The 27756-nt window shown below is 38.7% G+C and overlaps 1 protein-coding gene across 1 annotated transcript in view; it reads right to left on the reverse strand.

Annotated features, from left to right (window-relative positions):
* Positions 1-9790: 9790 nt before the first annotated feature.
* ME1 (malic enzyme 1) overlaps positions 9791-27756 on the reverse strand; it is a 179357-nt gene continuing 161391 nt past the window's right edge. The window contains exons 10-14 of the mRNA XM_032858030.1: positions 27371-27476; positions 25901-26043; positions 22794-22967; positions 14817-14915; positions 9791-10297 (exon numbers count right to left, since the gene is read on the reverse strand). Of these exons, the coding sequence (XP_032713921.1) occupies positions 10127-10297; positions 14817-14915; positions 22794-22967; positions 25901-26043; positions 27371-27476 (693 nt within the window). The 3' untranslated portion in view covers positions 9791-10126. The remainder of the gene's footprint in view (positions 10298-14816; positions 14916-22793; positions 22968-25900; positions 26044-27370; positions 27477-27756) is intronic.

Consider the following 27756-nt stretch of genomic DNA (forward strand, 5'->3'; position numbering starts at 1 on the left):
AGGACCACAATGGCAGGCTCTGCTCCATCACCTTGGGGGGAAAAATCAAGCCGTGCATTTCGGTGAGAAGTCACTGCCATCTCCTCTAAAAATATCTGGCTTCACCAGCCTTTGTCAAAAGTGAGTTTATTTTGATGACAGGGACCCCTATTTAACTAGCACCTGCCACACCTTCTTTTCATTGCAAAGTATCCACCCTCCCCAGGAATTTCTGGGAGTCCTACGTGTGTTAAGAGATGTCCTGAGCTGACCCTGCAACTTTCTGTGGTTTCCGTGGTCTCTCTTTAGCCACTGCTGCCCTTTCTCTGGAAACATTTCATTCTCCAGCTGCTGTCAGGCACCCCACTGATGCGCTGGTCCCCTGAGGATGCCAAAAGTGGATGTTCAAAGGGGAATGAGTGCCTCACTCCCTAGGTCATGATACATTCTCTTAGACGCCAGACATTGCTGCATATGCCGGGGAGCTTACAGAATTTTTGGTGAAATGGTACATTCTGTGTCTAGGATGCAGACACATGTCCTTGAGCTAGGGCAAGGATATAATCAACAGCAGACCCTGCACTAAGCTGACTACCTTGACCTTGAGGCCTTGGAACTGGGTCTACTCTGTCTTGCCCACACTATTAGCTCAGAATGAGTTTCTTTCCAGGGCACAACTCAGACCTTTAAACCAAGGCTCTCGTCATGGGCCTGCCCTGCCAGATGATCCAGTTTGCCCATTCATGTCTTAATCCAGCCTTGGATGTGGCTGGGGCCCAAGCCAAGGACCTTATACTTTACCTTTATCAATATACAAAGGGAAGAAGTAGAACTTATATTGCCAAAGACTCGTTTCTCAGTCTTTGTCAGGACTGAAAACAAGATAGTCTAGGAGCCAGTATCCTGCATATTCTCCCCAAGACCATCAGTAAGTAGCATTCACAAGTTTTTAGGCCCTAAACAGATGTGACTCCATTTTTTTTCCATATTAGGTGTCATCTACCTAATAATGTGCCTAACCCTCTCATAGAGGATTTTTTTTTCTATGATTAAATTAGCAGAAGTTGTGACGGAAAGATGAAGAAGCTGAAAGAAGTATAACATAGAATTAAAAAATTATTTGCTTAATTCACTAAATGAAAGGAATACCTTATTTTATGAAGTCTTTACTGCTTCTGTAGCTATTTCTGGTGGTAATTTTTTAGGACCCATTTTTACATGCTTGGTATTACCATGCAGCAATATTTTTTTCCTATCAGAAACACTAATAGTAGACATTAATTATGGGAGAAGTATAGGTTTTATAGAATATATATATATATATATATATATATATATATATAATAATTCAAAGCTCAGCTTTGTGTGTATAGTAGACTGCTAGTTTTCTTTGCCCAGACTGAGGGGCACAGGCAACCCTCCTCCACAGACACACACACACCCCACTTACTCCGAGGAACTGCCCTTTCTCTGTATGGTTTGGGAGAAGTAACTGGAATCAAATCACCCTCTAGCAGCCTTCTAGAGAGATGGTTTTGAGCTCTTGTTGCTTAAATCCATAGTGCCGTCCTCATTTCCAGCCTACTGAATGTTCAGTCGCTCAGCACTTCTTCTGAGGTACCCAACATCTGCCCTTTTTTTTTCTGGAAAGTCAAACGTCAGTCTGAATCACTTGGAATTTAAGAATCGTGATATTGTATACATTATTTTTTAAATGGTTATTTGGAAAGTATGCGCTTTATAAATATTGCAGTGTCTTTTTAAAACTTACTGATTAAATCAGCCTTTTTTCACCTATGTTCTCTGCTTCTCATTCCTTACTGGTCTAGTATGTGTTAGGCTAAAGGCTGAGGATACTTGCATAGTGGATTAAGGAGTGGGCCAAATGAGTTGACGGACATAATACAAGGACCTCTAAAACATCCCTATATTAAATCAGAAGTATGTTGCCTGTGAATTTGAGTTTCCATATATGACTGTTTAACATGCCAACCATTCCTTCCGAGAACTTGGGAAGGCCTGAGGGAGCCTACCTGAGGTCTTCACAGAACCTTTTTGAACAGAACAGTTTTCTTTCATTTGCTTTTATCTTATGTAGCCCAGTAGTAAGTTGAAAGAACAGGTATTTTCTGAAGATAACATGCTTTGCTCCAAAATCCTTGTTTTATACAGAATCCCGATTTACCTCAAAACTCTGAGCCCGTTGAGTCTCCCTCATAAGGTTTGCGTGGTAGAACTACATTCCCTGCAGCCTGGGCCAGCTAGAGCAGCCTTTCTCTGAGCCCAGTTAAAGCTAGAAGCATTTGAATCAACCCATAAATCAGTCTGAGGAGTGGACACACATTTCAAGGAAGCCCAACAAACATTGAAGGACCTCCTTGGTCATAGGGGGAACAAAGTCCACAATCAGTTATTCCCCATGGAGGTAACATCCTAACACGCATCGGACCTTCAGTCTCCACATGCTTGGCTGAGGTGGCAGACTCTTGTACTTTCATGAGATCTTAGCCAGGAATTCAGTAAATCTAATGCCTGTGCTCTACGTCCTATGAATGTATCATCAATTTGTCAGACCAGCATGATGCCCTGTCTAGCAGTGAGATGATCAAGGTTTGGTGTCAAGAATTAAATTCTGGTGCAGAACCAGAGAGTTAATGGAACATTGAAAAAAGGCAATCTATAATGTTTATTGGTAGCACAAGGTGCTTCAGTGGCCCCCTACTTAATGGAATTTAGGAAAAACAAGAAAGCATCGGCCTAATCAGTAGCTACAAGAAAGAGAACTTGTCTGTCAGCTGCAGTTGGAATCACCATCTGACCAACTTAATGTGATCCAAAGATCATACTGAGTTAAGATGTGCTAAAAATCACACCCCTGTTTCTTTTAAAGATTTTGATAATGAGACTTACCGCTGCAAATCACGGGTGGTTCCAGCCAGAATAACCATTTTTTTGTGTGTGATTAGGGATCCAATGTGGTGATAGATGATGAAGAAATTAATCTTCACTGAGAACTCTTCACTGAGCAAATGACTAGACAATGGATTTGTTCCTATATACACTTAGTCCTAAGCATACACTTGGTTCCATAGACCACAGTAATTTCTAAGGCCCTAGAAATTTGCATTTATTCAGAGCTCTATTTCCAGGTGATTTCCAAAGGACATCTCCAAAAGTGGTTTCCTTTCTGCAATGCATCGTTATTCTAGTAAATAGAACCTCAAAGGAAGATTTTGGATATTACAGAGTCCATCACCTTAGGGGTCTTTCATTCATATCGTTGCATGGCAATTTGCTGAAGGCCTTGACACTCTATATTGGGGGCTCTGGTCAGGTTTTTCTGCTGCTGTTGTTATACATATCAAGTAAGACCTACATTGGGTTGCCCATCTATTTGGTCCTAACCCCAGCTGATACTTAGCTGATATACACTGGTGTGGCTGTATCCGTTGTATACTGTATGCCAGTATACACTGGCATTCATTTTTCTTAGTCAATATCTGTGCTGTCCGATTTGTTAAATTTTGCAACATCATTTCAGGCTATGAGGCCCAGTGATTTACTGGCCACCACCAAAGATTTCTGTAGGCCAAATTATGCTGATTACAGTGGACCAGCTTCCTACCAAAACTGTTTCCACTGTGTCTCCATTTGTTAATTGCTGCAAAGCACTGCTATTCAGCTTCTATCAACCCTAAGACTCTGATGTTTCCATTAAAATAGGGAGCCCATTAATAAAATAAAATATCAATAAAATAAAAAAGGGAGCCCATTTTTAACCACAGCATTTCCCACAAGTCTCCTAGAGCCATCAAAATGTCCTCAAAAAAAAAAAAAAAGTCCTTAATAAAATGCTGATTCTACTAATACATTAAAAGGGTCATACACCATGACCAACTGGGATATATTCAAGGGATGCAAGGATGGCTCAACATCAGTAAATCAATGTGAAACATCACTTTAACAAAATGAAGGAAAAAAATCATATGATCATCTCAAAAGATGCAGCATTTGACAAAATTCAATATCCATAATAAAAACTCTAAACAAAGTGTTTATAGAGGACATAATAAAAGCCACATCTTATAAGCCCACTGCTAATATTATACTCAATGGTAAAAAGCTGAAAATTCTTTCAATCAGGAAGAAGGCAAAAATGCCCATTCTCACCACTATGTTATTCAACATAGTACTGTAAGTCCTAGCCAGAGCAATGAGGCAAGAAAAATAAATAAAAGTCATCCAAATTGAAAAGAGAAATAAAACTGCCTCTATTTGCAGATGACTTCATAAGTATATGTATATAGGAAACCTTGAAGACTCTATCAAAAATCTTGTTAGAACTAAAAAATGAATTCAGTAAAGTTTCAGGATACAAAATCAACGTACAAAATTTGTTGCATTCCATACACTAATGACAAACTATCATAAAGAAAAATTAAGAAAACAATACCATTTAAAATTGCACAATTGCATTAAAAAAACCCTTGAAATAAATTAAACCAAAGTAATGAAAGATCTGTACACTGAAAACTATAAGACATTAATGAAAGAAATTGAAGATAACAAAAATAAGTGAAAAGTATTCCATGCTCATGGACTGGAAGAATTAATATTGTTAAAATGTCCATGCTGCCCAAAGCAATCTACAGATTCAGTGCAATCCTTATCAAAATTCTAATGGCATTTTTCACAGAAATGCAAAAAACAATCCTAAAAATTACACAGAACCACCAAAGAACCCAAATATTCAAAGCAATCTTGAGAAAAAAGAACAAAGCTGGAAGCATCACACTCCCTGATTTCAAACCATATATCATACAAAGCCATAATGATCAAATAGTATGCCACTGGCATAAAAACAGACATATAGATCAATGGCACAAAAGAGAGAGCCCAGAAATAAGCCCACACATATATGGTCAGTTAACAACAAAGGAGTCAAGAATACAACAGGGAAAGTTGTATTATTGGAATTATTGTATTGTATTACTGGAAAGTCTTCCAATAACTATTAGAAAAACTGGACAGCCACAAGCAAAAGAATGAAACTCAGCCACTACCTTACACCATTCACAAAAACCAACTCAAAATGGATTAAAGAATTGAATGAAAAACTTGAAACCATAAAATTCCTGGAAGAAAGCACAGGCAGTAAGCACATTGATGTCAGTTTTGGTGATGACTTTTTTGATTTGAAACCAAAAGTAAAGGCAAAAAAAGTAAAAATAAACAATTGAGACTACATCAAAACTAAAAAACTTCCACACAGAGAAAGAAACCATCAACAAAAGCAAAAGGCAACTTACTGATTGACAGGAAATATTTGGAAAGCACATATTTGATGAGGTTAATATCCAAAATATATAAAGAACTCATACAATTCAATAGAAAAAAAATCCTTTAAAAATAGAGGATCTGAATGTGCCTGGATGGCTCAGTGGGTTAAAGCCTCTGCCTTCGGTGCTCGGTCATGATCTCAGGGTCCTGGGATGAAGGCCTGCATCGGGCTTTCTACTCAGCAAGGAGTCTGCTCCCCCCTCCTCCCGCCTCTTCTGATCTCTCTCTCTGTCAAATAAATAAAATCTTAAAAAAAAAAAATAGAGGATCTGAATAGACATTTTTCCAAAGAAGATATACAGATGGTCAACAGACACATGAAAAGATGCTCCACATCATTAATCATCAAGGAAATGCAAATCAAAACCACAACGAAGTCTCATGACACACCTGATAAAATGGGTATTATTGAAAAGAAATAAATGTTGGTGAGGATGTGGAGAAAAGAGTACACTTGTGAATCCTTGTTGGGTATGCAAATTGGTACAACCACTATGGAAAACAGTATGGAGATTCCTCAAAAAATTAAAAATAGAAATACCATATGAACTACAATTCCACTTTTGGGTATTTATCCAAAGAAAATGAAAATGCTAACTTGAAAAGACATCTGCACATCCATGTTCATTGCAACATTATTTTTAATAGCTAAGATATGAAAACAACCTACATGTCTAATAGCAGATGAATGAATAAAGAAAATGTAATTTTGTGTATATATGTGTGTATACATAAATAGTTCAGTCATACAAACGTAAAATCTTGCCATTTGTGACAACATGGGTGGACCTTATGGTCATTACGCTCAGTGAAATAAGTCAGAGAAAGACACTGTGCGATCACTCTTAGATGTAGAATCTAAATAAATAAATGGGGATGTTATGAACAGCATGGTGACTATAGTTAATGCTGTATTGCATAAAAGTTGCTGAGAGTAAATCTTAACAGTTCTCATCACAAGAAAAAAATTTTGGTGATGGATGTTAACTGGACTTATTGTGGTGATCATTTTGCATTTATATACACAAATATCTAATCATGTTGTATATGTGAAACTAACATAATGACACCCAATTTTTTAAGAAAATGCTTTTCATGGATGCTGCTACTCCCATCACCGTTGTATTTCTCAAGTCTTTAGTGAAAGGAGAGTCAGTGACAGGTCTTCTTGGGAGACTTTAGATCACCAGGATTAAAATGGTTTGATTGCACATGACAAATGTGGAGTGTGACAAATGTTGGAGTAGTCCAACATTCCTATCACTGTAATCTTTGAATTCTTTTACAGTATTTCAAGGAATGCCTGCATTCTCAATTTCATTTAATGTGGGCCACTATTAAGTCTACATTTCAGTCAACTAATTGAACCAACAAGTAGAATGACTTTTAGCTGTTCACGGAAACACATGGAATCCAGAATCTGTGGCAAGTGCACCCCTATCAATTCTACCGATCCAAAATTGCCCTTCTCCTTTCTCAGTACATTTTCAGTATCCCATACATTTTCCCTCAGGTTTTGCCAATATAATTTAAAAAGTCAAGAATTCTTTTGGATGGATTCCCTTTCTAACTATATCCACCACAGCTCCTCTATGGAATCTGATATTTAGTGTATGGAGGTAATGAAGAATAATGTGGGAAGAGTGGGAGGTAAACTGAGGGAGCTGAATACAGATTTCCAAGCAAGGCAGTTAACAACCTCCTTAGACAGGAAGAGCACCCACTTTGATGAGCAAGGGAGGACATGTCCATTCTTCCAGTTTGCTTAGGGGGTGAGGGTTTTCCTGGGATACAGGACTTTCAGTATTCAAACCTGATTTACACTAGCTTAGGGTATCACATGTCTTCCAAATCCCCCTACCCATAAATCTCCATTCCAAATCAAGGTCCTACTGTTTCTGATCAATATTCTTAAATACAAGACCTGGTGAAAGCTGCAAATGCAATTCCGGGTGGAATCTGGCAACCAGGAGGATCAAGAATTATCTTATCAATTATTTCAGCCTTACAGCTAGCAAGATAGAAAATATTCTTTTGGTAAAAACATAGGCAATTTCTAGTTTTTATACTATGCCTTGAACTGAGGCTGTAAGCCTTTGAGCCTCTATTATCTTTCTTAATGAAAGCATCTCTGTAGAAGCAACCACCTCTTCCCACAGTCCTGGATTTCTTCCCCCTTTACACTGTTTGATGGCAGCAGCCATTTGCCAGCCCAAACCTTCCCATCCTTGGATAATGCATTCCATCCATTTTTTGCTTCATGTTTGTGTTTTTGAGGTCCCAAAGATATTTTGCTACATTAATTTTTATTAACTTTATATTTTTACTATTTATATTTAGCTCTTTAACCTATCTGAGGTGTCCCTTTTTATATGATGTAAGGTAGGGTTCTAGTTTTAATTTTCTCCATGTGGGAGGCCAGTCTTCCCAATTCTTTTACGAAACAACCTATATTCCTTTTATCTGTTGATTTTTTTTTTTTTTTTTAGATTTTGTTTATTTATTTGACAGAGAGAGATCACAAGTAGGCAGAGAGGCAGACAGAGAGAGAGAAGGAAGCAGGTTCCCTGCTGAGCAGAGTCCAATGCGGGGCTCGATCCCAGGACCCTGAGACCATGACCTGAGCCGAAGGCAGAGGCTTAACCCACTGAGCCACCCAGGCGCCCCTTATCTGTTGATTTTTGTGCTGCCTTTGTAATTCACATAATCAAGGGGTCTGTGAGCTTCCATGACTTTGATGTATACAAAAATATCTGGATTTTGGAGGTTAGTATAAGGTAATTAAAATATTTCACTAATATTTTAATATCAGTTATGTATTGAAATGATATCCTGAAGATGTCAGTGTACATAAAATGATAAACATGGATTCTACCTGCTGCTTCTTTTTATGAGGCCACTAGAAATTACACAAGTAGCTCACTTCCTTTTTCTGTTGGGCGAGGCTACTCTACACTGCCCTCTAGTGAAGACAGAGTAGACTATGAAGCAGGATTAAACATGGATTTAGAGCCCACTTCCTTCACTTATCAGTTCTGTGGACTTGGTAGTTCCTTCAAATACCTGCTTTGTATGGAACTTGTAGGGACTACAGGAAACAGAATACAGTAAATACAGCAAATACAGTAAATCCATACAGAAGACTTGAAACCTGGTAAGTAATCATCCAATGCTTATTTCATTATCTTTCTCTGAGAATAAGAAAGTAGTTCATTTATTGCAGTATACAGCAAGTATGACAACACATGCATTAAATGAAGGTCATGCTGAAATTTGTGAATAGTTTTAAAATGTATACCCTGTCCCATGACTGCTGAGATGCAGCATTATAATTTTAAAATATAACAATATTTTAAGGGAAAAAGACAATCATAATTTTATTCATTCACTTTTTCTATGCTTTAATCTTTTGCATAGGTAATACATTTAGTTAGAGCTACAAGACAACATGAAACAGACAAGAAATCAGCATTCTGGATCTTTTCAAACTATACTGAGGAACCTCTTCACTAAATGTTACTTTCAGAAATACTCCCACCCCTTCTATTCACACCTAAAACAATCTGCGTAACCATCAACCTTCAAGAAATCATTTTATACTATAGTTTTTCCTTGAATATCATCTTACACTTTTTAAAAGCTTTACTTCAAACACAAAATCCTTCAAATAGTTCTACAAATAAATAGCAAATGTTATTGCACCTGAGCTTAAGGATTTAAAATTGTTTCCGCTTGTTTAATATTAATTTCTGGGCTATTAACTACTGACAGTAATTAGAATATCTCAATACCTGATGCCAAGATAATTTCTGATGTTGGGGGAATTGGTTACAAAATTTCCTCCAAACTCGGAGTGAGCTCCTCATTACCTGAGCTAATCAAGGAAACACGAGGGCAGCTCACTCATGTGGGAACCCAGCTTGTCTGGCAACCATGCTCTCACTCCTGACTCTGGAATTCTCTGCCCTAAGAGGTCGGCTCCACAGGCAGCCCTTTCTCAAGGAGATTATCTGCTCCCTCAACGCTATGCTCTTCCCACGGCTCTTCCCACGGCTATGCTGAACTGAGAATACCAACCTAGGGACGGGGACCACTACCTGCAAGTGCCTGGCAGCAACAGTGCAGGGGACAGGATTCAGTCCGCGGCAGAAGAAAGGTGCTTTCAGAAGGGATTTCTGACTGAGGACCGAGGTGATAAGACTATGTAACAATGGAGCAAGAATATTAAAATCTAAGGCTGCACAAGGCATTGTAAACAACAGTGATCTTTCTTAGAAATGCTGGAGTTCGGTTGAGCTAAAAGAACTATTGTAATCTAGGATTGGAATAAAAATACCTGAGAAGTTATTTTTCTCTAGGCAACAAAGTAAGTGCTGTTTCTGTTTTTAGCAAAAGTTCACCTATGCCTAAATTCATTATTCTTTATAAAAAAAAAAGTAGATTTTTAATGAAACAGTCAACAAAAGAACTATGGATTTTAATGTTGAGTATATCAATTTATTACTATTTTGGTCTTTCCATTAGTTCTCTATATAAAAATTGTGTGTTTCTCAGTAGTAGGTACAATAGCTTTTAAAGAGAACTTGGGCAAAATAATTAAGAGAGAAACCATAAATAACAAGAAAGTAAATGAAGCAAAATTATCTAGTGTGATGTTTACCCTAAAGTATATTAATATCCTTCCACGAACTTTTATTGTTAAAGTAAAATTCGTAGTCTAATGAGTTATTATAAAAGATCCCAATCTTTAAAAATTATGAAACACTTTAAGATCTCATTAACAGAATTAGAAATGTCAGTTATTATGCTACTGCTCAAGTTTGGTCTGTATTTTCTGGGCCTCTTTAGGCCAAGAATAACAATCAGGTAGAATCTGGTCATAATCAGTATTATACATCTGAGAGCGGACAAAGTCTTCCTTGTTTGAGGGTTCAGGATAAACTGTGGCTGTCTTTTCTTGGTAAGCATCTTTCACAATCTAGGAATAAAAAAAGAATATTAATTACTTTAATGAACAGAGTTGATGGTGAGCACATGTCAGTTTTTATCTGTTTCAAAAAATTAATTCATGTCTGTTTAAAAAATTAAGTTAGATTATAATAAAAGCACACATACACAAAGGAGGTCTAAAATGGAAACGCAATTTTAAGTCCTACAGCAGGAGGAAAATATGATATAAACAATGGAAAGTGAGCATAGAAGAGATGTATCAAATGTGATCATAACAGGTCTTCACAGATAACCCAGTGGTGAAAGTCTCGACAGGACCTGAATGATAATTAACTTGAACTAAAGGTATTTATTCCTGCTTAGTTTGAACTCAACATGCAGTTTCAACAATCCCTATGCTGAACACAGCCTCCTACAAAATGTCCTTATTCATCCCTGCTCACCTAAGCAGCTGGACTATGGGGTCAGTTTGGAGTTTCAATGCTCCTCGCCAGGATCACAGAATCTTTCCCTGTCCTGCTGTCACACTCACCATTCTGGTCCCGGGTCTGGGGAACCCTTACTGCTGGCTTTCTTCGTTCATGGCTGCACCATATGATGACATACTTTTCCTAACACTACCTAGGTCCACATGGTTGCACATTATGCCTTTATTCCTTTCTTTAACAAACAAAAACCCTTTCTCTCCTAATTCCCACAAGGCAATTTCAAACCGTCCTCTGTCAAATCTGCATTTGACTGTTACACTGGAATGAGAACATTCCAGCTAATCAGAGAAAACAATCTCTATTTCCCCTTGAAACAACTCAAACTATGTCCTCTGTATCTTTAAACCTTCACTCTTCCTTTCTTTGAAAAGAATGGATTCTCCTTGTTGTCAAAATTAATCACTCTATACGTGTCTTTAATTCACCCCAGTTGTTTAAAAAAAAAAAAAAAAAGCAATCCCTGGGAGCTATTTGTATAATACAGTTATTTGGATAAGTCTGATTTTGAAGATTATTGGAATGATTAAGTATCTCTTCTCAATGCAAAATTATGCATTTGTGAAAAATTATGGTTACAAAGACTGTGCCATATTATGGAGAAAAGTTTGTGAAAAACATGAACTAGATGTATACACCATGATTAGGACGACATTAGCAAAGAAAGTCACACAAAAGAAAAAAGATTTGAGGTGAATACAAACAATAAAACGGCTTACGTTAGAAAAATAGAGTATTGGGTAGTTTCTTCTCTTTTTCCCAAAGTATCTATAGTGTGTTGTTATTACTTTTTAACAGCCTTTTTGAGGTATAATTCACTGACTACAAAATCCAAACATTTTAAGTGCACAATTAAATTATTTTTAAATGGGCAGAGTTGTGCAACTGTTACCACACCCAGCTTCGGAACATCTCCATTACCCCGGGGGCCTCTGGTGCTTTTTGCAATGGCTGCATTGAGTTTATGATGAAATGCATTGTTGCATTCCTTGACATAGACTGTGTTCCCTCCTCTTTCTGCTCCCAGGACACACTGTATCATGATCTCCTCTCTCAGTGAGGTCTTCACTCTCTCCTTGTCAATGCCAGACTCTGCAAGAGCAGTTTGGATTCTCCTGTTTTCCTCATTCTCCCCAGACTTAACTTCTGTGCTACTGAAACTGCTTTTGTAAAAGGTTCTGGTAACTTCGTACGCACTAAAAGTTCACCTGGGTTTCTCACTACCACAGCTGTGCCTTTTGTAATTTCCACTACCATCGTGACACTGTGTCTTATCTAATTTCTGACACACTGCTTCGTTCTGAGTCTGTTAAAATCCTGACTTCTCATCACTGGCTTCTTGCCTCTGTCTTCTGGACAGAGTGACAAACCATGTTCTATTCTTGATTCTTGCCTGTCTATACTTGCTGTCTTGGTCGCCCCAACCACTCCTGGCCCTTCCCCCATAACCATACGGAAATACTGCCCACACCTTTATATCTAGTGTCTCTTTAAGCTTCAGTCATTTCCATCAACTTGCTGGAACTGTAGGGATTGTATACGAATGTGCCCTGAAACCTCAAGCCTGTGGTCCCCTTAGCCCAACTTCCTCCTTCGACTTGATTCTTTGTCCTGACTTCCCAGTTTCTGTCTCTGCACTCTGCATTTTTCCATTATTCTAGGTATAATATCTGAGTCTTTCTGAACTCCCCCTGAGGCTCAGAAAAGGGTGCTTTTGTACTTTCTCCTCCAATCATAAGCTAACACCTTCTCATTTAAATCTTCAAATTGAACTTAACATGATAATGTGTTGTCCGGGACATTAACAATCCAAACTCCTTAAAAACTAGGAGATATAAATAGTAGAAAATAGGATACTCTTTTGTGGAATCCTAATCAAGCAGATCATCTATAGTTTGAAGTATTATGTGGTTTTTGAAGCATGCTCCCTCCCTCAGTTAATGAGACAAATAATGGTATGGGAGTCCTAAATATGGCATTGCTTTGATAAATTTGTTAATGTTTTTGATTTTCAACCAAAAGCAATTTTGCTCCTGAGGCGACACCTGGCAATGTCTGGAGACATTTTTGGTTGTCACAACAGGGCAGAGGCTGCTGGCATCTAGTGGGTAGAGGCCAGATGTGCTAAACATTCCATAACATCCAGGATAACCCCCACAACAGAGTCATCCAGCCAATATGTGCATAGTGCTGAGGTTGAGAAACCCCAGTTTAATCATAAAACATACAAACATAAACATTACGGGCTGACCTCTGCCACCCAAAATTCATCTGTACTAATCCCCAGTACCCCAGAGTGTGATTCTCTTTGGAGACGGGGCCTTTGAAGAGGTAATTAAATTAAACTGAAGCTGGTTGGTGGGCCCAGACCCAAACTGAGTAGTGATCTTACAGGAACGGTATGTCTCTCGTACCAAGAGAACCAGGGATGTTTGTAACAAAGAAAAGGCTGGACGAGGACAGTGAGGAGGCAGTCATATACAAGCCAAGAAGAGAGCCCTCCGAGAAAATCCAGCCTCCAATCCCCCATCCTAGATTTCTAGCCTTCAAACTCTTGTTTGAGCCATTGGGTCTATGGCTTTTGTTACGGCAACCCTAGTAGGCTAACACATTTATGCAGCAAAAAAAAGGTCAATTTCTCACTCATCTCAATTAAAGAAAATTTCTCTGAGTTTAGGTTCTTCTTGGCTAATTGTTCCAACAGCTCATCTGTCAGCCCAAAAGCTTTGTTTGCCCTCATTGTTTTGCATCCCCCACCTGACCCTGCCCTGCCCAGTATTACCAGTTGTGATCTTGAAGATGCTGTAAGTCAAGGCTACATCAACAAGACAGGGGACTCGGGGTCTAAATATTACTCTACCACATCTGCAGTATTTCGGACACTATCGCAAATGTGATAGGGAAAACAATAAGCAGAAAAAAAAAGATGAAGTGGGGAAACCTAACTGAAATGAAACCCTACTAACTTATTTAGATTATGGAAGAGAAAAGGAATGATAGGGCAATTAATGATTCAGCCCAATTTGTCAATTCCTAGGGATGAAGTGTAGTTACTAAACTCTGCTGAAGCACTGAGTCGCATTTCTCTGACAAAATAAGCTGATACAAATGTAAATCTCCAGGTGTAAGGGCCTATTCAGCCAGAGGGGCCCCACCCTGGTTGAACAGCCATTTTGTTGTTTATGCGGCAAAACGTAAATGGATCCTGCCCGCCCCCCCCCAGGGGAACTTACTTAAAAGCAAGTCCGGGACACTAGTCCCAGGTAACAAAGCCCAAATACAAGGGTGGGTCAGGTCAGGTGGAGACAACAGCCCACAGGCAGGGATGAGTCCGGCCAGGTGGAGACATCCAATCGGGGGGGGGGGGGGGGGGTGCGCATACTCTCTCCCTAGTTACCAAGGAGTATGGGCCCCACCCTTTGGGAGCCTTTTGGGCGCCAATTCTGACCAAGGTGATAGGCTGGTTCAAATGTCTACTAGACTAAATTGTAATTCAATTGATCACTTATGTGTGACCTAGCGTGACTGTGCAGCTTTCTCTGTGTGTTACAATATCACTGGCCACCAGTGTGTGGCCAGACCCAACCACATGGCCTTTGCTCTATAAAAGTTAGTCTGGAAAGCAGGGAGGGGTCGCCCTCTCTGTAAGGGGTGGCCCCGACCAATCTGTTTGACAGTCGGTTTGATTCTTGATGCTTGGCACGAAATAAAGCTTTGCTTGACCTTCGCTTTGTATCAGTCTCGCTCCTTTGACCATGGACCCATTATTTGGGGACCCAACAAAGGAAGCACCTAAAAATGCATATTTAGCAATAGAATGAAGGAAACATAATGAGACCTGAACAAGAGTGGTTTTACCGGGGCACCTGGGTGGCTCAGTGGGTTAAAGCCTCTGCCTATGGCTCAGGTCATGATCCCAGGGTCCTGGCATCAAGCCCCACATCGGGCTCTCTGCTCAGCGGGGAGCCTGCTTCCTCCTCTCTCTCTGCCTACTTGTGATTTCTGTCTGTCAAATAAATAAATAAAATCTTAAAAAAAAAAAAAAAAGAAGAGTGGTTTTACCTTTGCTGCGATTTTCAGAGAAACATCTCTAATGGTGTTCAAAGGAGGATAAAGCCGGCCTTCTTCCAAGTGTTTATCTGATACTTCCTGGGCTATAACCTTTAGAAAAAAGAAAGACAAAACATATTTTATTTAAGTGTAAGTAAATGAATGGTCACATGTGGTGATGTATAGATGTGGGTCACATTAATGTGATCATCTAATTTCGTCTCTCCCTTTGTCAGGGATAAAGATGACTCCAGAGAGACTTGGGGATTGGTAGGATCACGTCATTAGTAAAGACAGGAATGGACTTTGCATTGTCTCTTACTCTAGTTCCTTTTCTACTGTGCCATGAAGTGCTGGAAGCTTTTCCTTCTCATATAGTAGGGAAAAGGGGGGAGAGGGTCAAGGAAGGCAGAGGAGGATGACAGAGGGGAGGGAAAAGGACCCTGACAGTACAGGAGGGAAGGGGGCCAAGGCTGATCATGCTGCTTCTCCTGGCTCACATATTCCTTTTTTTAAGTTAACTAATTAATTTACATTTAAATTCAATTAATTAACATATAATGTATTCTTGGTTTCAGAGGTAGACTTCAGTGATTCATCAGTCTTAAATAACATACCCAGTGCTCATTACAACACGTGTCCTCCTTAACGGTCCATCATCCAGTGACTCCATCCCTCCACCTCCCTCCCCTTCAGCAGCCCTCAGTTTGTTGCCTATGATTAAGAGTCTCTTATGGTTTGTCTCGCTCTCCGATTTTGTCTTGTTCTATTTTTTCCTCTCTTCCTATACTCTGGCACAAGAGGTAGAGCAGGAGGCTGAGAAAGCCATGTTGGAGTCACACTCAAGGAGGATTTCGATTTACCCAGATTCTGAATTATCAAAATCACCCAACTGGCCTCAGCATTTGGTATCCCCAGACCTTTCCCTTTTTCTAAATCAAATGGCATATACTTAAACATTTGCTAAGAGAGTAGATCTTGCAGTAAGTGTTCTTATCTCCCTCTCTCTCTCTCTCTCTCTCTCACACACACACACACACACACACCACAAAATAATAATAAAGAGAATAGGGAAGGGCTTTCAGTGGTGATGGATATATTATTTATGGCATACATTTTGGTGATCATTTCACAGGTATATATAATTTATCTCCAAACTTATCAAGTTGTATAATTAAATATGTATTGCTTTTTGTAAGTCAATTATACCTCAATAAAATATATTTTTTAATGAGACGGATTGACATTAGATGCCTCCTGATGTGATGCACTGAGAAGGATGCCATTATTAGGCATTTAGTACTCCTAACAAAACCGCATACCTTGAATTCAATCATGAGGAAACAATCAGATAAACCCAAAATGAGGAACATTGTAAAAAACAACTGGCCTGTATGTTCCAAAATGTCAGCACCGTAAAGGAAAGACTGAAAAATTCTTGCAGATTAAAGGATTAGTTTAGAAGCTATAAAGGCCTTTTTTTGTGGATAATTGGCAAAATTTGATTCTGGACTGTGCATTAGATAATAATATTATATCGGTGTTAAAGTTCCTAAATTGAAAGATGGTGCAGAGATCACATTAAAAAAAAAAAATGTCCTCAAATATCTAGGGATAAAGGGATGTAATATTCTAAGTTGCTCTCAAATGGTTCAACAATAAAGTTCTATATGCTAAGTTCTTTGCTAAAGCTTCTGGGGCACAGAGGTAGACTCAGCAACCTTGAAGTTCCCTCCAGCTCTAAATTTAAAAAAAAAAAAAATTTATTTGACAGACAGAGATCACAAGGAGGCAGAGAGGCAGGCAGAGAGAGAGAGAGAGGAGGAAGCAGGCTCCCCACCAAGCAGAGAGCCCGATGTGGGGCTTGATCCCAGGACCCTGGGATCATGACCTGAGCCGAAAGCAGAGGCCTTAACCCACTGAGCCACCCAGGTGCCCCCAGCTCTAAATTTTTGATTAGGTATTTCAGTGGGCAAGTGTAAACCAGTGGGTCTATTATTTAATAGACCTGAGGATGCAGAGAGGAAGAAGAAAATCTTACTCGTTTGAAACATTTTGAATAATCACACACTTATTCTTCTGTATCTCTTAATATGTTTTAGATTGTTTTAATCATGAAATTATTTCTCCAATTGTTTATTCCATCAGCAAGTATGAAAGACATGAGTGAGCATAACACCAAGAGAGGTTAGAAAAGCAGTTCCTGCCTTTGAGAACTTACAATTTAGTGAAGGAGAAAGAAAATGTTGAGTTAGGAAAGCCTAGGCTAAAGGTGAAATGTGAGTGTTACGAAATCCAGAGGCACACTAGAGGGAGCTTGCGTATGGGACTGAAAGAGAACTAGGAGTTAGACCAACAGGGAAGGGGTGGGCCCTCCAGAAAGAAGATTCAGATGGAAGGCAGAGATATATGAGCTGGACTCAGTCAGCCCCGTGTGTCCTGATCAGGAGAGAGGGGTCTGTAAAGACAATAAGGATTGGAGCACAGTCAATGCCAAATTAAGGAGTTCTGGTGAAATCCTATGGGTGACTGAGGACGTCTGAGCAAGGATATTTAGGCAGGGGTGTGGGGTGAAGGAGAGCGAGATGAAGTTACTAGTATAACTGTTGTTTGATCAATATAACGTCACATATTATGCAAAATATTAAAAAGTATAATTATATTGACACAAGTTGATCATAAAGAATTTTATAATAAAGACACTGTTTAACTCATTTATTTCTTGCCTTTGAAACAGGATGTTGAGTAAAACTTTTCCTTTGCCCCAAATTTGGTGATCAGGGCCCCCAACTCTAGTGCAAAGAGGATGAAGTATTTAACATTATAATGAAGCCACCAAATCAGTGGGGACTGTCACCTCCCTCAGAACCTAAGAGGGGGTGGAATCATGCCACCCCCACACAGCCAGCCCTTCTCAGGCGCTGATATGGGGAGGATCAGGGACAGTCACTTGAACCACGATTTGGCCTAGTGGGTAATGCAGGGGCTTTTCCCCCCTTCTTGGCTGCATGCTGCCTCCTCTTGAAGGCTTGAGGTGACTTCAAGAAGGAGGCTCTGGCATTCTGTTCCCTACTCAGCCTGAGCAGTTACAGACATGCGTATATAAGTAGAGGTGAAGAGAACGGGGAGGGGGCTTGCTGGGGAGCAGCTTGTACCCCTGGAAGGCATGTGCTTCCACGGCTGAGTGACCACTGCAGAGGACAATCCAACAGGCTGGGAAAGCCAAGAGAGGGGAGGGAAGTTGAGCTGGAGCCCAATCTCTCAGGTCATGCCCCAGAGTGTCCTTTAAACTCCTGTATACATGCCCTACAAGAAAGGGAGATGCTGGCCCCTGCCTCAAATGGCCTGATGGCCTAACAAAGTGGATAGTTAATAAAAGACATGTTTACCCTCTTTCACACCCCTATTTCCTGTTTCCAATACATTTGAGGGAATAGGCCTTGATGAGAAGGGGGAGAAGGTTTTTCAGAGCCTGGCCACACTCTTTCCCCCAAGCCCCTCATGGTGCTGGGGTGGGGGGCCAGTAAAAGCAAAGGGGGCCCTCTGCCAGATGCTGCTGCAGGCTTCTTGTACTAGAGAGAGAGGACACAATATCTTGAACTGGATACAAATTCTGAACCGGACAGATGTTTAATCATTGTTCCTTGTTCACTGAGGTATCCCCAGCACCCAGAATAACGCCTAGCACATAGTGGTACTTAATTAATACTCATTAAAAGTATGAGTGGATCGAAACAGAACTGAATGTTACTGAGATGCCTTTAAGAGAAAGAAGAGAGAGACTTGATAAAGAATTATTCCAAACAACGAGTGGGACAAAATAAAACCATTTTATGTTGATTCCCCCATTGAATATAGGCTGCTTACAAAATCTTGTTACTTCTTGTTTTTCTATAAAGGATTTTTAGCAGATTTAAATCAGGTGGCATTTCTTCGATGTTAAAGCAAAAACTTGCGTGGGGATCCAGTATTGTTATTTAACTGGCAAGAGAAAAAAAATGAGTAGCACGATCTTGAAAGGATAGATTAGCACAGTGGTTGAAAGCTCAGGCTCTGATGGGGAGTAGGTCCATATTCAAATTCTAGCAATTTGAATTGAATTCAGGCAAGTTAATTAACCTTTCTAAGCCTAGTTTCTTCTTTGGTGATATAAGACTAGTAACAATTCCTAATTCAGGGGATTAAATGAAATCAACACCAGTAAAGAATTTACCACATTGTCTGGGAAAATAAGTGTTCAATCAAATTAGCTATTTCACTTTAAAAAAAAAAAACAGATGGTGACCAGCATGGCAGAATGGAAGTAAAATAGCTTTTAGGGTCAGATCTAGCTCTATAACATACTGCTAGCTTATTAGCTTTTTGATTTGGAGGCAAGTTATATAATCAACAAACTGCAAATTATTTCTAGGAGATAATATGTATAATGCTCCTCTCACCATTGGCATATTGCTGGTATCTAACAACATTGTTTCTTCTCAAGAATGTTACACAGTATCATTTTAAAGAGATTGAGGACAGTTAGAAGATGGCTGAGTCAAGAAGAATCAGTGTAAGTCTTTGCTTTCCATGGATGCCTGTCATACAGAGAGGGAGCCAAGAAACTGTGGAACAGAGTCAAGCAGCAACAGGTGACAATGGGAAACATACTGTTAGGAACCAAACCACTAAAATGGAAGGGACTGACTTGGGGAAAAGGAGAGAGCTTACAAGAGTCTTAGTGTCACTCTCACCTATTAGCTCATTCACTCAAAAATTATTTGGGGCTCTTGATATGCCATTAGTGTGTCTCTAACCACACTGGGTGCACTTTCAAATGATTTCTCTTCGTTTCATTTTGGCAATGTTACAGCAGATGGATTTTCAATTATCCAGTGACTGAAATGAATACATTTCCTCCAGATGCTATTGTCTGTGGGGGTCATCTCTAGCGTCCTCTGGACAGACATCAGGAAGGGGGTGGGATGAGGGAAGTGCTGAGCAGATGGCTCAGGAAGAGTAGTGTGAGGGTAGGAGACAGAGGCTTGCATCTCAGGTGTGGACAGGAGGTGCAAAGTCTGTTCCCAGGCTGCTGTACAGACAATGCAGGGCCAGGAGGGCTAACCCAGTGGAGAACTAAGTGCTCTTATCAGAGTCCAGAAGGCTGCCAGAGTACCAGGAAAGCCAGAAATCTCTTTGTGTAATAAAAATGCTCAGAACATCTTCAGGATTGATACTGATCCATGAAATTTCTAGTTCCATAAGAGACCCAACCAATATTCCAGCAATAATCCTAAAGTAATAAATTTTGGGTTGCCAAACAAAAAGATTCACCTAGATCTCCTACTTGTAAACTTTGTTAACTACAAAATATAATCGAGACAAGGACTTCCCTCTTTGGGCCCTCTAGCAGTGAGCATCTGGGGTGCTGAATTTATTCTTCTTGCTAAGATATATAACTAGTTCTATTTAGCTCCATTCAGTAAGTATTTACTAAGTTTCTAGTATGTGCTTTAGCATTGTGCTGGGAGCTAACGGTGTTTTGAAAGAAGTATATGAAAGACTGCCTTTAAAGAAGATAATTTACAATGTAATTGTAAGGCAACACTTAACTGTTTAAAACATAAAGTTCTCAAGAGCATAATACAAGTAGAAATTAAACTCAATGTCAAAATGTTTGATAAAGACAGCCATGGCTAAGGAAAAAGATCAAGACGAGCCACAGTGGTCACAGAAGGATTCAGGTGTGAGATGGGACCTAAGCAGAGAAGGGTAGGCTTAGATAGGTGAAAAATAGTTCTCAGAGTTTTCCAGGCAGGATAATAGAGCAGTTATACAGGTGTATGTATGCACACTGTGTTTGAAGCTTTGGGATGAGTAGAATGGAAGAATGTCAGGCTTTTCTAAGCTTTAGTGTCTCCTTAGAAAAGGGTGTTACTAATAGCAATGCAAATATTGAGGGTGAGAGAGGGTGAGAAGGTTTTATGCATCTTGTGTTTAAGGAGCAGGTCATTTCTGTGAAATCCATCAGGTAACTGGAGACATGGGAAAGATAAAACCAGAGATACATAGATTTGGCCACTTTTAGAATTAAGATAATGGAAACAAAAGAATGGATGAGATCCCCGAAAGCATAACAAAAAGGAAAGAAAAAAGGACCCAAAAAAAAAGGACAAAAAAAAAAAAAAAAGAACGATAGAGAAAAGCTCTTAGTTAAAAGGGACAGGAAAGAATACAAACAATGAGGTGGTATGAAAATCAGGAATGTTGTGTTGAAGCCTGAGAGAAAATCAGGGGAACGGCCAAAATGATTTTGCCAGAGAGATCACTATCTATGATAAGAACAAGATTATAGACATTACTTTTTTTTTTCTTCAACGTTTTTATGTAGTGATTATTACTTTGCCTGGATAGAAAATAAAAGAATTTTTTTCATGAACCTTGTCACTAGATGGTGCTGGAGTTATTTAGGAAAGCAAACATGGGCTACAATGAGTAAAAGATCTTTTCCCCCCTTTGATGTGACAGTTCCATAGAACAACGATTACATTTTCTTTAATGTATAAACAGCTTTCAAAATCTTTCTGAGTAATTAGACATCTACTTATGTTTAACAAGATTTTTGAGTTAAATAAACTCTGAGACGTCAGCTGTCATGCTTTTAGCACAGTGAAGAGAAAGAAAGGAGCAGAACATTATAGCCTTCAGACCCCTGTTCTCACAGAATGAGGACAATTTCTAAGCACTGGGATTATAATCCTTGGATCACATCAATAGCGTTAAGACTCTTTATCTATATTCCTAGAGTTCCCCTTCAAACAGAAAGAACAGCATGTTTGCAAGATGAAAATACTTGAATTTTAATCAATTTTTATTTAATTCAGTTTAGTTATAATGTTGTACCGTGGTTTAATTTTAGAGGAAATTCAAATTTCTCATTCATGAATTGCATTCTGTTCAAACATGGTATCAACCAGATGAACATTCTGATTATCAAAAAGCGCATGATTTTACAAATATTGGCCCGATCATTGTACCATCGCCCTGAAGCTTGGGGGGTAAGGGGAAGTGATGGGAACCTGAAGGTTATCGTAACTCTTGTACCTTAAGTAATAAAGTCTTTGGTCTTTGACTCAAGGCTTTTGTGCCAACATCTATGAAACTGTGGCAAGAGAACTTGTTATCTTGCAGCTAGGCTAAATTTTAGATCCTTCAGTTCCTAGGAGTAGCTTAACATTCCCTATTGGGTCTGCTATGTGATATTCTGAGAATCTTTCCTGAAGGTCCACACTCAAATACACATCTGTCCTTTTATGACTTAATAAACACTAATTCCCTGTTTTAATTTTCTTGCTGCTTAAAATATTAGTTTCTATTTTCTGCCCTGAACCTCAGTGATAAATACTTTTTCACTATGCCAAATAAGACTTTCATTTTCAACCTTCAAACTGTTGTTATTGAGGAAGTTTTGGAGAAATGCAAATACTTACCATTTCATTATGATGTGGAAACGATATTTTTAATTGTGTCACTACTGTCACAGAATTCGATTGGAAGTGTGAAGACAAAAAAGGGTTCCTCATAAGAGATCAGAACAGTTTTCTACCTTCTATTTAGTGACTCAGTATGAACCAGCTACCCACCCTTTATTGTTCACTAGGAGAGATTTTCTTCCCCTTTTGACTTTGTACCTTATAGGGAGTGAGCTGAGAAGTTATATAAAGAAATCATTAAACCACCTACACTGAGCTCATCTGGTGTTATACAGCCTTGGCGAACGCAGAGTATTTTTTTTTTAAGATTTTATTTATTTATTTGATAAACAGAGATCACAAGTAGGCAGAAAAGCAGGCAGAGAGAGAGGAGGAAGCAGGCTCCCCGCTGAGCAGAGAGCCCGATGCGGGGCTCAATCCCAGGACCCTGGGATCACGACCTGAGCCAAAGGCAGAGGCAGAGGCTTTAACCCACTGAGCCACTCAGGCGCCCCGAACATAGAGTATTTTACAATACCTCAGCCGTTGTGAGAAAAATCTTATCCGTGATATGTCTCAGTCCACAAGCCACGACACCAAGAGCCACTCCAGGAAACACATAGGAATTGTTTCCTTGGCCAGGATACAGGGTCCGTCCATTTGGAAGAGTGACTGGATCAAAAGGACTGCCACTGGCAAAGATCCCACGCCCCTACAACACAGACACACAACTAATTTTAAAAAGAAGCGTGATATTTTAAAACGAAGGTATCATAACAGAACTACTCCATAGTTAAAGTGCTGAGTGCTTAAAAGAAGACTAATTTTCATTGACTCTCTAATAAGTCCGGGCAAGTTTTTATGATGTTTGCAGTAAGTTCTGGAGTGGGTGATTATTTCTGTTCTCTGTCTCACTCTCCTCAGAGAAGTGTGCAAAGCACAGGATACCCTGAGATCACCACTCTCTTCTCTGCAGGGGTCCAACTCATAAGCCTAGCAATCATTTCTATAGGGGCTTCAGATTATAGACTTCTGAGGATAAAAAAAAAATTGATAGGTTAACATTAGAGCATTGGGAATAATGACATTTTAGGTTAGAGTTTAAGGATCTACACATTTCAACATAATCACTGGGACAAATTTTATGTTTTCCTATGTTGTAAAGAATTATATAGAAAATCATGTAGGAACCAAACTCATTGGCACAAATGGAATAAGCAAATAAAAGGAAGGTTAGATTATCAATAATTGTCAAAAATTGTCATATTTTCTCTAATCAGCATATTTTGTCACACTGTTTTGGAGAAACCTCATGTATCACACACTCCAGATGGCAGTGACTTAGGGCTTTCCAGGTGCTGCAATTCCATGCTGCTAATCACAAAGGAAGAGGGGCATCTGGGTGGCCCCGTCAGTTAAACATCCAACTCTTGCTTTCAGCTCAGGTCATGATCTCAAGGTTGCGAGATCGAGCCCCATGATGGTCCTGCACTGGGTATGGAGTCTGCTTGGGATTCTCTCTGTCCCTCTCTCCTTCCCCACCACTCACGTATTCTCTCTCTCCCTCTCTCTCAAAAAAAGGAAGACACTGATCTGCAAAGATGAGGGTGGAAACATAGCTGAGAACAGTCAGACTTCTAAAGAAGGTATAAGAAACCCTTGACAAATAAAGTATCACAATCTAAGAAATCCATTTGAGAAGTCCACAGCACCAAATCCCCAAGACATCATCTAAATGATCACAGGCTGGGCTGTAACTTTCACCCCTATTTAGAGTCTAAATCCATTAAAATGTTAATAGTATTAATTTAATATTCATTTTAACAAAGACCATAATATACCTTTTGTATATAGGTAAACTTGTATGATTCAACCTTCATTAGGGTATAAAAAGATGAAAACATATAAGAAAGAAAACAAATTCTCATCTAGATGTTTGTAGAACACTTACATTTTAGAGAACATTAGGTTCTGTTTTCAGACAAGTCTGATAACTTTTGCTCTGTTTAGCAGATAAAATATTTTATTAAAAGAAACTCTAATATAACTTATTACTTGATATATAGATTATATATCTTCAAAAAATTGTATCTGAGAAAAAGACCTATAACATTATCTCTCTCCCTGCCTCCAGTGCCTGCCTACTCTTTTAGAATCATCATTTTAGGGAGGAACGACATTCAATAAATGACAGCTAAGCACTCTTATGTATGTGGATTGTTAATATGGGGAAGAAAATCTCTCTATACTATGTTGGATTATAGTTTTTCAGGATTCAATAATCTTTCTGTATTTTATATTTTTAACCTTTCCTGTGGTTAACCTCACCTCACCTGTGCCTGAATCTCTACTCGTCTTTGCTTGTGCCCTTTGGCTGAACCAGTATTTAAATTTTTAGCCTCAAAATGACTTTCAATTTTATTTCCTTTTTTTTAAAATAACATAGAACATTAAGTAAGAGGATAAGAAAGAGTTTAGACCCTTTATATTAGACACATTCAGATTTAAAACTACAATTATATAAATTTGGTTAATTGTGTTTGTGTCTATTACTGGTGAGTCTCCAAATTCTTCACACCTACTGAGATATACGGCAAAATCACTACATAAACACTTATTTATTATATGCCTACTATGTGCAATGCACCATGCTAAAATTTTATTGCCCAGAGGAATTTGTTTTCCCTTGTAAAGACTTAAGGACTACTGAGGTGATGCCCTGCAAATTCCCCAGTCTAGAGATGGGTTGAAAATTAAAATTACTGAGGAGACTGAATGCCATCTCAAATAAGAAAGATAAACAACAGAGTAGCTCCTTGCCAACAATTTCAATAATTCTAGTACTGAGCATTTAAGGTTATAATATTAAAGAAGCAGGGCCATCAAGTACTAATTTGTGCAGTGACTTAACTTTATGTCATGTTTACCTTCTCCAGTTCATTTTGGATTTATTTCCAAAATAAATGTGCTAGATATATATGACTCAACCACTATTTTGTGGTAATGACATTTTCAAGTCTTTAAAGGGAAGAAAGCTCTTGTCAACCTATCAGTCAAGTATATATCAATACAAACATAGTATAAAATAAGCTATTTTTTAAGAAACAGTGAAGTACTGAAGCTCTAAGGACTCCTATCGCAACCTGGCTGGATGTCAAAATGGCCGCCCAAACGTACAATCTATGGTGTCCAATTCAAACCCAGGATTTAGCAGAGCAAAAATAAGACTGTGGTTTTATACTGTATGCTTCAATGTTCAGAAATAGCTCGTTGAGAGTTATTTTCATAAGCATCTAGAATCAAACTTTTTCCTTTTTAGCTTTTGTACTTCAATCTTAGATACTTCCAAATCACTTGAGGAAAACTGTCAATAAACACTGCAAAGTTTATTTTGTTTTACCAAAGAGGAGGATTTGTACAACAACATTCTAGAAAAGGAAATAGCTCTTATCCATTCTGAGTTGTTCACTTTTATTTCAATCTTGGCTGTTTCATTTTTAAAGATTAAGTGGTAAGAAACTTAGATATCCTTGGCTCCCCTACAAGGAATAAGAATTAGGTTATTAAAATATCAGTCTGCACCAGCACTGGCGGAGCTGGGGGATGGGGAGGGGAGGGTAGAAATCAGTTATACTTTTGCTTTACCTTGGTTAGTTTATAGCACTGCTCTGCAGTACATTCTGCTTTGCTAGTTGGATTACTCAAAGCAAAAATAATAGGCCGTTCATTGAAGGCAGCCATATCTTTGAGAATCTGTTCTGAGAATGCACCACCAATTGCAGCAACTCCTAATGTAGAAAGGAGAAACCAGTGAATAGACTACCATTGGTTAATTAATCTAAGACGTCCCTGCCCTCAAAACAATGAGACATGTCAGGTCACTTTCTAATAGATCCTAAACAAAATACAGAATATTTACATTAAAGTGACAAAAAAGAGGTAAGTCTGTTCATGCCAATGATCTTTAGGGTTACAAATCTGTAAGTATCTATACGAAAAACCAGATATAATATTCAGTTCATAATACATTGAGTTAGTGATCCATTCACTAGGTATTTTGATTACAAACATTTATATTAGGAAATTAAAATGTGCCTAGTATATGTTATGTCTGTATGAACAATTCTATGAGTATATTCTAGTCTCTGAGGCTATAAAGTAATTATGCTTTATAAACCAGTGCTAACATTTAAGATAATCATTCAATTCAATTGTAAAATTTAAGTATTACTCAGTGAAAGGATCCTAACAGAAGAATAAAGCAATTAGCATAATAGAAATGGGAAAAAAAATTCCAAATATAGTATTTTATAAAAAATAGCAATAAAGGCTTATTACAGTTCCTGTTATAGAGTATTTGCTTTTATTATGATCAACATCATTATTCTCGATACTGTGACCTGTTTCACAAGAGCTTCTAGGAATGAAGTATGTTATGATACAAAGTAAAGACATAAGGCATAAAGTTTTATAACTATGGCTGAGTTTTTTAGCCACATTAAATTTGACTATATTAAAGATGTTATGTGCACATGCACTATGTAAGCTCCTGTGTTAAGTGCTATGAGGAATATAAATATGGTCCCTGTCTTCAAGGAGGGTCCAGTTGGATAATTCTTTGTTGGGGGGGGCAGGGCTTTCCTGTGTATTGTAGGATATTGAGCAGCACCCCCCAGTCTCTATCCGCTAGATGTCAGTAGCCCTGACCACCTTACCTTCAACTCCTCCAAAGTTGTGACAACCAAAAACATCTCCAGACAATGCCAAATGTTTCTTTGGGCACAAAAATCACTCCCATTTGAGAACCACTGTCTATCTGGAGTAATCAAGCCTGGTGAAGAGCTGATTATGCCAAGGATCAAGAGGTTGACCGAGTTAGCAGAGGGGGCCCCCACTTGGGCTGGAATTGGTAAGACTGAGAAGACAGTACATACTAAATTTACAAATCTAGGTGTCCCTGAGGTACTAATGATTCAGTGAATGTGTAATTGTGTTGGTAAATTCCAAATGTCAAAATATCAAAGAAGTTAAATTATACCTTAAAAATCAGTAGGAAAATGAATCAGGCCAAAATGGGGTCAGGGTGGGCTTTACTGCAATGAGGGAGAAGTTTACCTATGAGGGCAGTTGGTTTTATTTCTTGAACAATGGCTTCCAGGTTCTTCATTTCTTCATGTTCATGGGCAAATTCCTCCTTCTCTTGTGTTAGGGCAGCTCTTCCCTAAGTAAAGCAAATAAAAAGAAATGTTAAATCTGCCAAACATATGTGAGCCAAAGAAATGTCAGAATATTATACATATTACCGGTATTTGGGCTTATTAACATCTTCATGTACCATGTGTTATAGCTGCTCTTACACTCTCTTCTCCAATTATCAGAGTATTCTTTCATTCAGTTTTCAACAAATAGTGTGTCTCAGAAAATGTTTTCGGCCATGGGGATGTAACAGTGAAAAAACTTAAGTGTTTCCCTTTCTGGACTATTATTTAATATTAAAAATC

Source organism: Lontra canadensis, unplaced genomic scaffold, assembly GCF_010015895.1.
Source record: "Lontra canadensis isolate GAN:19392208 unplaced genomic scaffold, GSC_riverotter_1.0 scaffold14, whole genome shotgun sequence".
Taxonomy (NCBI): Eukaryota; Metazoa; Chordata; class Mammalia; order Carnivora; family Mustelidae; genus Lontra; species Lontra canadensis.